At 37.1% G+C, this 14,100-nt stretch overlaps 1 protein-coding gene across 50 annotated transcripts in view; it reads left to right on the top strand.

Moving 5' to 3' along the window:
- Window positions 1-14,100, top strand: part of LOC101882941 (adhesion G protein-coupled receptor L3) — a 404,469-nt gene that overhangs the window by 267,446 nt on the left and 122,923 nt on the right. For all 50 annotated transcript variants that reach the window (XR_015496553.1, XR_015496550.1, XR_015496551.1 and 47 more), the window contains exon 5: window positions 11,439-12,239. Coding sequence is in view for 46 of the 50 variants with exons in the window: in XM_087262380.1 (XP_087118506.1) it covers window positions 11,439-12,239 (801 nt within the window). In the remaining 4 variants the exon portion in view is untranslated. The remainder of the gene's footprint in view (window positions 1-11,438; window positions 12,240-14,100) is intronic.

Raw genomic sequence — 14,100 nt, forward strand, 5'->3', positions numbered from 1 at the left:
ATAATATAATATAATATAATATAATATAATATAATATAATATAATATAATATAATATAATATACTATAATATAATATAATATAATATAATGTAACGTAACGTAACGTAACGTAATATAATATAAAATATAATATAATATAATAGAATATAATAGAATATAACATATAATAAAATATAAAATATAAAATATAAAATATAAAATATAAAATATAATATAATATAATATAATAAAAAATATAATAGAATAGAATAGAATAGTATATAAAATATAATAGAATATAACATATAATAAAATATAAAATAAAATATAATATAATATAATATAAAATAAAATAAAATAAAATTAAACATAATATAACATATAATAAAATATTATATAAAATTTAATATGATATAATATGATATAATATAAAATATAAGATAATATAACATATAATATAATATAGTATAATATATAATATAATATAATATAATATAATATAATATAATATAACATAATATAATATAATACAATATAATTTAGTATTAAATAATATAATATAAACACAATATATAATATAATGTAATATAGCTTAATGTTATCTAATTTAAGCATTATCACATTCGATTGTGCATCGAAACACTAAAATGCAGCTTTGCCGATTGTACATAATAATTATCAAATATTTTGCATATTATAATTTGTAATTATAATAATCAAACACACATTAATTATGAATTATAAGTTCTCCTAATGCCTACTTATTCTTATTATCTTAAATTTACAACACACACACACACACACGTGTCACACACATGGAGCCTATAAATATGATGTCTCCTTTATCATCTGCCAGGTAATTGGATCTTATAGTGGCAGTGTATCGGCTAAGTGCTCGCAAACGGCCGTTAGCACTTTAACAGTAATGATATTCATAATCTAATTCCCATTTAAAACAGCCAGAGAAGCCTAATCAATATCCCGGCCAATGAGCTGTCAGCGTTTTAAATGACATCATTATGATGATAGTGCTGCTAACCTTCAGGGTGACACCATCACACACACACACACACACACACACACACACACACACACACACACACACACACACACACACACACACGTATAGATACATGAGGTTAAAATAGTTTAGGCTACAAAAGTAAACACAGAGCTGGGAGGCATGACTGTAACATCACTGTCAACAGCGCAGACAAGATGATTTCCAAAATATAAGCCTGGCAGTCTGAAGAGGAACTGTTTCTGTCTCTGATATCAAAAACTGAGAGCTTTATGTTTTCTGGCAACAATAATTCACTACAGACTAACTATTTAACTATTTTTTGCAATAAGCAGCTAAAACATCACCAATAAACCTCAATAAAAAAGTTTAAAGCGTCTGCATTATTAATAAATAAATACATCTTATGAACTTTATTATTAATTACAATAATAATAATAATAATAATAATAATAATAATAATAATAATAATAATAATAATAATAATAATGATAACAACAACAACAATAATAATAATAATAATAAAAAATATGCTGGATAAGTTGGCAGTTCATTCCACTGTGGCGACCCCAGATTAATAAAAGGACTAAGCCGAAAAAAAATGAATGAATGAATGAATGATAATAATCATAATAATAATAAGAAAAACAACAACAACAACAACAACAACACAATAATAATAAAAATAAAAATATGAATAAATAAATAATAATAATAGTGTTAGTAATAATAATAGTAGTGCTAATAATAATAATAATAATAATAATAATAATAATAATAATAATAATAATTATAATAATAATAACAATAGTGAAATAATAATAACAGTAGTAAATATAAAAATAATAATAATAATAATAATAATAATAATAATAATAATAATAATAATAATAATAATAGTAAAAAAATATTAAGTAAATAAATAAATAAATAAATAGTGATAATAATAATATGAATAATAATAATAATTTTCCCAGTATGCGGTTGCAGCTGGAAGGGCATCCGCTGTGTAAAACATATGCTGGATAAGTTAGCGGTTCATTCTGCTGTGGCGACCCCTGATGAATAAAGGGACTAAGCCTAAGGAAATTGAATGAATGAATAATAAGAGCAGAGTGAAATGTTTTACCAGCATGTTTACAAAATGTACAAGCATATCTTATTATTGTATATTAGTCACTGTTGTGTTTCATTTATTCATTCATTTTCCTTCAGCTTAGTCCCTTATTTAGCAGGGGTCGCCACAGCGGAATGAATCACCAACTTTTTCAGCATATGTTTTACACAGCGCATGCCCTTCCAGCAGCAACCCAGTACTGGATAACACCCATAGACACTCATTCACACACACTTATACACTACGGCCAATTTAGTTAATCAATTCCCCTATAGTGCATGTGTTTGGACTGAAACCGGAGCACCCGGAGGAAACCCACGCTAACACGGGGAGAACATGCAAACTCCACACAGAAACGCTAACTGAGCCAGTCAGAACTCAAACCAGTTATCTTCTTGCCGTGAGGCGACAGTGCTAACCACTGAGCCACCGTGTCGCCCTGTTATGTTTTCATTCATTATTCATCATATCAGTATTTTCTCATGTTTTTGTGGTGAGCATAAAGCCTTTTTCAAGCATTACGTAATAAAAATAAAACTCTAAACGCGAGTGTGTGGCCTTTAGAGTGAACTCCATATAAGGCAACTCTTCCCCCTGACTAATAAACGTTTTTTATTTGCCAATTTATTAACCTAACTATGCATGAGCACATAGTTAGCTGCGTTTTATTATTCAGAGCAGAAGTGGGAAACTCCGCTGGATGGGGATCCAGCAGCTGCTGTAGTTCATCAGATCTGCTTTGAGACACACACACACACACACACACAGACACACACACACACACATACACACACACACACACACACACACACACACACACACACACACACACACACACACACACACACAGAGACCCCTAAACCCAACCCTCACAGAAAACAATCTGCATATTTAAAACACTTCATTCTGTCCTTCATTCTTCATTGAGTCGTTTCCTTATGGGGACTAAAATGATCAACACAGGCTCATTCTGAAAACGTAGCCCTGTATACGTTTCTGGAGATCACCAATTATGTATCCAGGGCTATACGTATGGCTGCATTTCGTCTCTAAAATGAAAGCTATGATGTATGATGTGCTTACCCTCGTATGGACGCTGTTACCAATTCGTCCGGTTGCTCGGCAGGGCTTCATTTGTGCCAAACAAGCCGGATCTGGAACCTCTGAAATCTGATCCGACACCTTGTTTTACCGATCCCCCTTCTCAACTTCACTACCAATCCTCCCCCCCCTGCCCCGCCCGGCTCTGAACTTACATCTGCAACATCCCTTTGTCATCCAACGCCTCGCTATCCCAACCCCCGGCTCTCCACTGTCTTGCGCGACACGTCTACATCCTCGGGTAAAATCCGTTACGTTGATCTGTTCCGAGACCTCGCAATTCACAAATTAAGCATTGCTCGACACGTATGTTGGTGGACTTGAGATATAGAGATGAGATGACCGCGACAACAGTGTTAAAGTCTGGTGAAGAAGCCAGTCAGTAAACAGCAGCCTCCGGTGGATTTACATAAGAAAAACAGGTATGAATGTCACTCGCGAGAGAAATTTGAGATCTAAACAGTCTACACAGCAGCCTCCGATGGATTCGCGAAAAAACTAAATCTGCAAAAAAAGCAGCTCCTGGGACGTATTTTGCGCTCTTCAGACATGTATACCGGGGTACATATCAATATTCTTGGTTTGTGTTATGCTGAGTTTAGACTGCATGATTTCAGCTCTGATTTTGACTCGCCGACAAATGCCTGAAATCACAGGTAAATCGGAAAAAAAGTTGAGGAGAGATTGCTAATTCTCTTGAAAAGCCAGGTGAGCAACATGCCCGTGTAGAGACTGTCCAAAGGGCATGTGCAGGATACATTTTTTGAAAAGAGGGGGGGGGGGGGGTAGGTGGGGTAGTGGGGTGGGAGCGGGAGCGGGGTTGAGTTGATGCTGTTGTTGTTGTCGTGCGTGTACTGAGGAGCCGTGTTGTCGCATGCGTTTTGATCAGTGGTGTTGTCACGCGCGAACTACAAAAGCTTAATCAAGAGCGGTGTTGTCGCGCGCCTACAGGGGGAAGGAGGGGGGGGTGTCGCAGGGGCACTTTTGATCATTTTGGAAGGGCACTTTCTATCCAAGACTAAAAAGGGCATGTGCACTGCACAGGTTGAGCCCTATGTAGGCACCTGCCTGAAACACAAGTTTCTAAAGCTAAAGCCTTCTTTTTACATTATATACTTAATAACCAAAGATATATTGCGTGACCGCGTGCTATTTTCATGTCACTTCTCGCGTTTGTTTGGTTGTGAGATGCAGTTTGGACAAAGCTGTGTGTGATTCTTCCTATTGTAAAGTCATGCAGTGTGAACTCTGCTGTCGGCATTAGTAAATACCAGTGTTGGGCAAGATACTTGAAAAATGTAGTGAGCTAAGCTATCAGCTACTCTAGTTAAAATGTAGCTTATCTACACTAAAAGCTACCCTCTGGGAAATGTAGTTAAGCTAAAAGCTACTTGGCAAAAGTAGCTAAGCTACATCTAAGCAATACAAAAAATATTGCAATTAAAAAAATACATCTAAGCTTTTTTTGCAATTCCTTCATTCATTTTCTTTTCGGCTTAGTCTCCTCATTTATCCGGGGTCACCACAGCGGAATGAACCCCTAAATTATACACCACAATTTTACGCAGTGGATGCCCTTCCAGCCGCAACCCATCTTCGGGAAACAACCATACGCACTCATTCACACTCATACACTACTGATAGTTAAGCCTACCCAAATTACCTGCACCGCATGTCTTTGGACTGTAGGGGAATCCTGAGCACCTGGAGGAAACCCACGCGAATGCAGGGAGAACATGCAAACTCCACACAAAAATGCCAACTAATCCAGCTGAGGCTTAAACCAGCGACCTTCTTGCTATGAGACGACAGCACTACCTACTGCGCTACTGCGTCACCTATTTTTGCAATTTTCATTTTTAAATTGAACTTAAATCCAAGTCAATCATATCAAAACGAGAACTGCAAAAAACGTGGCTCCTGGGACGTATTTGGCGCTCTCCAGAAATGTATATAGGGGTACGTAACCACAATGAGCCTGGGTTGAAAAGTGTCCCCACAAGGTCAAAATTGACTGGTATTGCTTTACTTTTGGGGACATTTGGTCATCATTTTACCATATTGACATAAATACTAGGACCACACACACACACACACATTGTGTTTTGAGTCTCTTTCGGCTCTTCATTTCTCTGGTCTTTCTTCTTTATCTCTCTTGACTGGCTCATATTAAAACTGTAGTTCAGAAAATAATGAAGCCTCTCATCATTTTCTCCAAACCCAGAGACTTTTCTACTGTGGAGCAGTACCGTTTCAGAATATTTTCTTTCTTTTTTCTTTTTTTTTTTTTTATAAAATGCAAGCATTTAAAGGCTTTCATAAGCATATCAAAAGACAGCCAGTGCAGGGAGGACAGCAAAAAGAGAGAGAGAGAGAAAGAAAAGCAAAGAGCAGCAAAATAAATACAACACTGGATTCAGTAGAGTAAAAAATAATAATTATAATAATAATTGAAACATTCTAAAGCAGAACTTTCTCCTAATATTAAAACTTCTGTAGAATATTTTTGAGTTATTGATGTTACCTTAAGATGTCATGGTGGCGCAGTGGATAGCACAATCGCCTCACATTTTGGTTTGCATGTTCTCCCTTGTTGGCATGGGTTTTCTACTAGTGAATGCAGCTGGAAGAGCATTCCCTGTGTAAAAATATTTTGCTGGATAAGTTGGTGGTTCATTCCTGGCAACCTCTGATTGATAAAGGGGCTAAGCGGAAAAAGAAAATGAATGAATGAATACTATAATAATAAATATTATTATTAGTATATCTTATATAAAATTAATAATTTATGATGCAAAATATCTTTTACTGCTAAATACTGGTAATACTGCTAACATTTAATATATATATATATATATATATATATATATATATATATATATATATATATATATATATATATATATATATATATATATAGTTTTGCATAATTTAAAAAAAAAAGTTAATTCACGAAGAGTTTAGACTGTAATAATAAATCAGTAGGTAGCATGATATATTTGCACATAATAATTTAATTATTTAATTTATTTTATGCATGCTTTGTTCAGACATGCTATTATTTATTTATTTATTTATTGTTTTGAAATTAAAAATTATTATAAAATAATAATTGATCCAAATATTTTTTTTATTTACATAACATTAATATTTTAATGTTTATTTTATGAATGCTTTATTCACAACTTTGTTTACCTTTATTTTTATATCGTACTGAAATTATAATTATAGTTATAATTAAGGGGTGGTGGTGGGTAGTGCTGTGGCCTCACAGCAAGAAGGTCGCTAGTTTGAGTCCCGGCTGGGTCAGTTGGTGTTTCTGTGTGGAGTTTGCATGTTCTCCCCATGTTGGCGTGGGTTTCTTCGGGGTGCTTCGGTTTCCCCCACGATCCAAACACATGTGCTATAGGGGAATTAAATAAGCTAAATTGGCCGTAGTGTATGTGTGTGAATGCAATACTATAATAATCCTTATATATGTTGTGTAATACATTTTTACCATTAATACAAAATATATTATGTTAATTGTATTATTATACAATAAAAAATACTGTTAATACAAAATATATATTTACTAAGTTTTGCACAATTTGAAAAAGAAGGTTACTTTAAAAAGAGTTTAGACTGCAATAATAAATCAGTAGGTAGCATGATAAATTTGCCTACAGTAATTAAAATATTTGATTTATTTTATGCATGCTTTCTTCAGACATGTTATTATTTATTTATTAATTAATGTATTTAATTATTTGTGGTTTTGAAGCTCTAAATGAATTATTCTAAATAAATTATTGATCTAAATATTTTTATATAATGTTTATTTCATGCATGCTTTATTCACAATTTTATTTACCTTTATTTTTATATAATTTTGACATTTTTAGAACAATTAGGGGCGAATGTCACTAGTTCGAGCCCTGGCTGGGTCAGTTGGCGTTTCTGTGTGGAGTTTGCATGTTCTCCCCGTGTTGGTGTGGGTTTCCCCCACAGTCCAAACACATGCGCTATGGGGGAATTGATGAGCTAAATTAGCTGTAGTGCATGAGTGTGTGTGTAAATAAGCGTGTATGGGTGTTTCCTTGTGGTTTGCAGGTGGAAGGGCATCCGCTGTGTAAAACATATGCTGAATAAGTTGGCGGTTCATTCCGCTGTGGCGACCCCTGATTAATAAAGGGACTAAGCTGAAGGAAAATGAATGAATGAATGGTTTTGAAATTCATCATTTCATTTACTTTCTGGCTTAGTCCTTTTATCAACCACAGCGGAATGAACCGCCAACTTATTCAGCATATGTTTTACGCAGCGGATGCCCTTCCAGTTGCCATCCAGCAGTAGGAAGGTTTTGAAATGATAATTATAAATAAATAATCGATGTACATCGTTTTTATAGTGTTTATGTCATGCATGCTTCATTCATACGTGCTAGTTTTCATTTCATTAATGTTGCTTTCATGACAGATTTTCGTAATCTCCCATTGAAAGTAAAGGGTAAAGCAATAAAGAAAGTGCATAAAAGACATTTCAAGCACAAATGAAAAGTGAAGGTAAACATTTAGCCAGAGCGTTTTACTGTGATTTTTATTGTTTTCATAAAAGTCATCCCCTGGGCTATGGAGGAATACGATGAAAAAAAGAGCCCAGAAGCGTCCAGCTGCAGGCTGAGCTGCGTTTAGCTTTAATTTATTGACCGTTCTGAGCTGTTTTTTTTGCGCAATCGTAAATATCATAGATTTAGTAATGCGATCAGAGAAGCCGTGCTCAGTTAGCGCTGTCTCTGTAGATTACACTGCCTCTGGTATCAACAGATCTGACCCCTCGCAGGAAATTAATTGCAATGAGTTTATATATTTCTAACCTAATCTGGTTAAGTGTATGGATCGCCGCAGTCAGGCCTCGGCTTTAATCAATTTCTCCAGAGCGAAAGCCTTGGAAAGAAACACAATCTTTCTGTCGTGTTAGAGCCAGGCCCGAACGGAGGGAAATACTGGTATTATTAGTTTTGCGCGCGCAGACGCAATAAATCAAGATGACACAAATTGACAATATCTTAGCGTCGGGATGGAATCCGTTCAGATTGTAATAAATATAAGCTCATTATTATGTCTCGACGGCCTCTGGCCCCTTTGACCGGCTGTCATTAATGAGCTCGCTCTTATTTATCAACATTTTTAAAATGCCAGCTTCAAGCTCAAAGCAAATCTTTCTGCTTGCTGGTGGAGGCAGAGGGTTTTAAAACTCTTCACTTTATTTTAGGTGTCCTTAACTACTATGTACTTGCATTAAAAAATAAATACAGTGTGGTTTCTGTGTTTATAATGCATTGCAGAACAGATTTAAGGCACCCACTTCCAATGTTATCACTGGATTGAATGGGAGTTATCAGTGGTTATCAGCTGATAGATATGGGCTAGTAGAGATCTTCTGCACCTACTGGTAGGCTCAGAGGGCTGTTATCATCCATTCACATGGTTAATCAGCCATACTAAAAGAGAAGACTCCGGATCTAGGTCTGTTTTTACATTACTGTGATGGTTAGGTTTAGGGTTGGGGTGTGTGTAGACAACACAATCTCATGGCAATTCGTAACTTTTTGATTTAGTGGCTAATTCATATGAATTCGTACAATCTAATTCCTACAATTTAGTACAACTTGCTCATCCCCCAGTGATGGTTGGGGTTAGGTGCCACGCCTCCTTTTTAAAATCGTACAATTTCGAACGATTGAACTTACGAATTAGCCACTAAACTGGCAAAACGTAAAATACTTACGTTTTCTCGTGAGATTAGGCTGGTGTAGAAGTTAATGAAATTCATTCATTCATTTATTCATTGTCTTTTTGGCTTAGTCCCTTATTTATCAGGGGTCGCCACAGCAGAATGAACCGCCAACTTTTCCAGCATATGTTTTACACAGCGGATGCCCTCCCAGCCGCAACTCTTGCATTCACACATACACATTACAGCCAATTTAACTTATTCAATTCCCCTATAGCGCATGTGTTTGGACTGTGGGGGAAACCGGAGCACCCGGAGGAAACCCACTCTAACATGGGCAGAACATGCAAACTCCACACAGAAATGCCAACTGACCCACATCGGGCTGGAACCAGTGACCTTCTTACTGTGAGGCAATTGTGTTACCCAATGTGCCACCATGACGTCACTTATTAAAATACAATTAATGGCAAATCTAATACATAATATATATAATACTCGTTAACTTCCTTCTGCAGCCGTACGTAATCTATAGCTGATTAACCATGCGGATTAATGTCAACAGCTTTGTTAAAGTGAAGGCCCCTACTGGCCGATATCTATCAGCTAATAGCCACTGATAACGCCCATTCAATCGAGTGATAACATTTGAAGCGGCTGATTGAGGAGGGATATGGGTAGGATGCGGGAATAGTTTGGTGGTTTGGGTAGGTTCAGTGCTTAATTTGTGAATTTCGAGGTCCCTGAACAGATTCGTGCCTGCGCTGTTCTTGCGTAAAAAGCCACCGGAGGCTGTCGAGCAACTATTTGTCCGACTTACCGACTTACTGACTGAACGATCGACTGGGCGGCTGGCCAATCAGCCAATCGGCCAACCCGGCCACCCTCCTCCTCTTTCCCTAAACCCAAGCGACGATTTACAAAAGCCGTCCAGAAAAGAAAAGCAAAAGCCCTTGTCCGATTTTGACCGCGTTTTTGGGTTTCGCCGCGTTCTCGCCCCGTCTCGAACTCGCTTTTATTTTTTGGATTTAGTTTTTCATCTTACCTGATTTCTGGAAGCGCTCTTCCCTGGACTCGAACCCGGTTGTCGCTGCAGCCAGCTCCTCCTCCTCCGGGCCTCCGCTCCGCCAACGTAACACTACGAGCTCAGCGGACAAACTGGTTGCAGCGGGAAAGCCCTCCACATGGAGGTGAGCCATCACAGTCGGCGATCGCAAAAAAGAGGAGCGGCGTCACACCACCCCATAGCATTCACTCGAAAAAAACAAATGCGGCAATACGTACCTCCGGCCACGTAAATCGCGGTCTCCAGAAACGTCCGCGGGGCTACGTTTTCAGAATGAGCTTGGGTTGTAAAATCAGGTTGGCATCGATGTTAACCCATCGGTCATCAAGTAACTTAACCCAAAGATCTGCTTGAGGACAGTACTTTATACGAACAACAAACAAACAATTGTGTGTTCACTCAGGCCCCGTTTACACTGGTGCGTTTTAGTTTTAAAACGGCGTTTTAGATCAAAAACGATCCGCGTCCACACTAGCGTTTTACCTAGCATCTCTGAACATATCTCCGTCCACACTACGCCACCAAAAACATATATCACGTGACCATTCTGGGCATGCGCGTTCTAGTATAAACAGAAAGCATGCGTCTCGCTCGGCATTTGGTTATTGTTAGTCAACAAACGTCGTACATTAAACGCGATGGCAAAGAAAGGTAGAGAGGTGTTTTTGTAGACAGACGACGAGGTCGAGTTGTTACTAAACGTAACAAATGAATAACTGCACAATGATGCCTAAAACAGACAATAGTGCAAACAGCGCTCCCATTTCTGTGTCCATGTTGTTGTTTACAGTACTGTCTTCCGGTAGCGTTAAAGCCATGTGTTATAGTCATGTGATTGACGAATAAGGGATGGATACGCAATGACACAAAAGCCCCAATCAGCTAGCGAATCTCAGCAGCCCCGCCTCCGTTTTCAGATGTCTCCGTTTTTCCTCATCCACACTGAAACGAAGCAGCAGCGCTTTAGAATGAAAACGGCCTCTCCAGCGTTTTCGTAACGCTCCGTTTTCGGCGCTCGAGAACTCCAGCGTAGTGTGGACGGATGGCGTAACCGTAGCAAAACTTATGCGTTTTAAAACGAAAACGCATTAGTGTAAACGGGGCCTCAGCCCAGTAGGAACCTCTTGTTTTGTTTATACCCACTGAGATGGTGAAAGGGTCATTAAGTTCACACCTAACAGTTTGTAGGATTGAGGCTCCAGGTAACCCCCAGCATACTCAGAATACATCACATCAGAGTTCATTCAATGTAAATGCAACTGAACTAAAGTGCACATAATCCCTCACAGTCCAGATCAGTGTATTGTCTACTCAACAGCACATCTCTAACATATCCAGTCATCATCGAGTGTTATCAGTCTCAGCCATCCAGATAAATGGAAATGTTCAAGCTTTTTGAAGCCCACGCTCACTTGTCTTTCTCTCTGTGCTTCTGCAGTTTTCCTGTGCCCGGGGCTCCTGCGTGGCGTTTATCAGAGCGAGCATCTGTTTGAGTCGGACCACCAGTCGGGCGCATGGTGTAAAGACCCTCTCCAGGCCTCGGATAAGATCTATTACATGCCCTGGGCTCCGTACCGCACTGACACCCTCACCGAATACTCCAGCAAAGAGGATTTCGTCGCCGGAAGACCCACGACTACTTATAAACTCCCGCACCGAGTGGACGGCACTGGGTTTGTTGTTTACGATGGTGCGCTGTTTTTCAACAAGGAGCGAACCAGGAATATTGTCAAATTCGATCTGCGTACGAGAATCAAGAGCGGAGAGGCTATTATCGCTAGTGCTAATTATCATGATACATCTCCGTATCGCTGGGGCGGAAAGTCGGATATTGATTTAGCGGTGGACGAAAACGGCCTCTGGGTGATTTACGCGACGGAGCAAAACAACGGGAGGATTGTGATCAGCCAGTTGAATCCGTATACACTTCGTGTCGAGGGAACGTGGGACACGGCCTACGATAAACGCTCGGCTTCCAACGCCTTCATGATCTGCGGGATCCTGTACGTGGTGCGGAGCGTCTACGAAGACGACGATAGCGAAGCCACGGGGAATAAAATCGATTACATTTACAACACGGAGCTGAGCAAAGATGGCTACCTGGACATCCTGTTCCCGAATGCGTACCAGTACATCGCCGCTGTGGATTACAATCCCAGAGATAATCTGCTGTACGTGTGGAATAACTACCATGTGGTCAAATATTCGCTGGATTTTGGAGTATTGGACAACAGGCTGGGTAAGAGCATGATTATTTAAAATTACAAGATGTAAAATGAGTGTCTAGAGTGTGTATGTGATGTTTTGGCTCAAATTACCACACAAATACTGAGTAGAAGTGAACGAGAGATTGACAGGCGGACTGCTGCAGCAGTAATGCGGTCGATGTTCCGGTCTGTTGTGGTAAAGAAGGAGCTGAGCCGATAGGCAAAGCTCTTGATTTACCAGACGATCTATGTTCCTATTCTGACCTATGGTCATGAGCTTTTGGGTTATTATTATTATTATTATTATTATTATTATTATTATTATTTTTATTATTGTTGTTGTTATTACTATTATCATGATCATTTTATTATTATTATTATTATTATTATTAATATTATTATCTTTATTATTATTGTTATTATTATTATTATTATTGTTATTATTATTATCAACATCATTTTATTATTATTATTATTATTATTATTATTATTATCTTTATTATTATTATTATTATTATTATTATTATCTTTATTATTATTATTATTATTATTATTATTATTACTATTATCATTATTATTACTATTACTATTATTATTGTTATTATTATTATTATTATTAATATGAATATTATTATTACCATAATTATTTGTATTTTTATTATTATTATTAATAATATTATTATTACTATTATTATTATTAATATTATTATTATTATTACTATTATTATTATTATTATTATTTAATTATTTTATTATTATTATTATTAATATTATCTTTAATATTATTACCATTATTATTTATTATTATTATCATTATCATTATTATTATTATTATTATTATTATTATTATTATGTGTTATTATTATTATTATTATTATTATTTGTAGTAGTAGTAGTAGTAGTAGTAGTATTTGAATAATAAATGTGTCTCACTTCAAGTTGACTAGTCATGCTAATCACAGCTTGGATGTAAAGGATTTTAAACCTAAATAAAAGCCTAATATTTTGGCAGTCGGGCATTGTGTTCCAATTAATAAATTTAAACATTAGGCACATTTCACAGCCTACTTCTTAATGAGGAAAACAAAATCTCATTTCAGTGCTATTTTAAAAACAAGCAGACGAATGCATGCATATATTGTTGCATATTTATTTATTTCCAGAGTAGACGTAAGGAATTTGTGTCGATATGTCACAGATTATTTATTTTACTTTTATTTACTTGGAGATTTATTTGGAGCCCTAGTTACAGTTACTAGTGGTGGGAAAACAGTCCCAATGTATTGACAAGCCTTTCTCCTTATCACCAGGTAAGATGAGTTATATACTGTATATACCATGTAAACAATTAGGCATGTGCAAAACATGAAGTATACTTTGAACTTAAAGCGGCGTCACAGTGGCTCAGTGGTTAGCACTGTCAGCTCACAGCAAGAAGGTCGCTGGTTCGAGCCTCGGCTGGGCCAGTTAGTGTTTCTGTGAGGAGTTTGCATGGTCCTCCTAATGCTCCCTCACAGCCCAAACACATGCGCTATAGGGGAATTGATTAACTTATTTGGCTGTAGTGTGCGATTGTGTGTGGGAATGAGTGTGTATGGGTGTTTCCCAGGCATGGGTTGCAGCTGGAAATCATCCGCTGATATTTGATTAGATTTAAATTGTTTGTTTATGTTGGATCTATACTTGCTTCTTGTGACTAGCACAGCTACTAATAATGCTTGTGTGAATGGCCGGGTGAAGCTGCTGGTGTGGGAGTGTGTGTGTGTGTGTGTGTGTGTGTGTGTGTGTGTGTGTGTGTGTGTGTGTGTGTGTGTGTGTGTGTGTGTGTGTGTGTGTGTGTGAGAGAGAAGAAAATGTTGCTGTTTGATGAGGTGAAATGAGTTGTTTAGTGTC

The sequence above is a fragment of the Danio rerio genome, chromosome 7, assembly GCF_052040795.2.
Source record: "Danio rerio strain M-AB ecotype USA chromosome 7, GRCz13ab, whole genome shotgun sequence".
Taxonomy (NCBI): domain Eukaryota; kingdom Metazoa; phylum Chordata; class Actinopteri; order Cypriniformes; family Danionidae; genus Danio; species Danio rerio.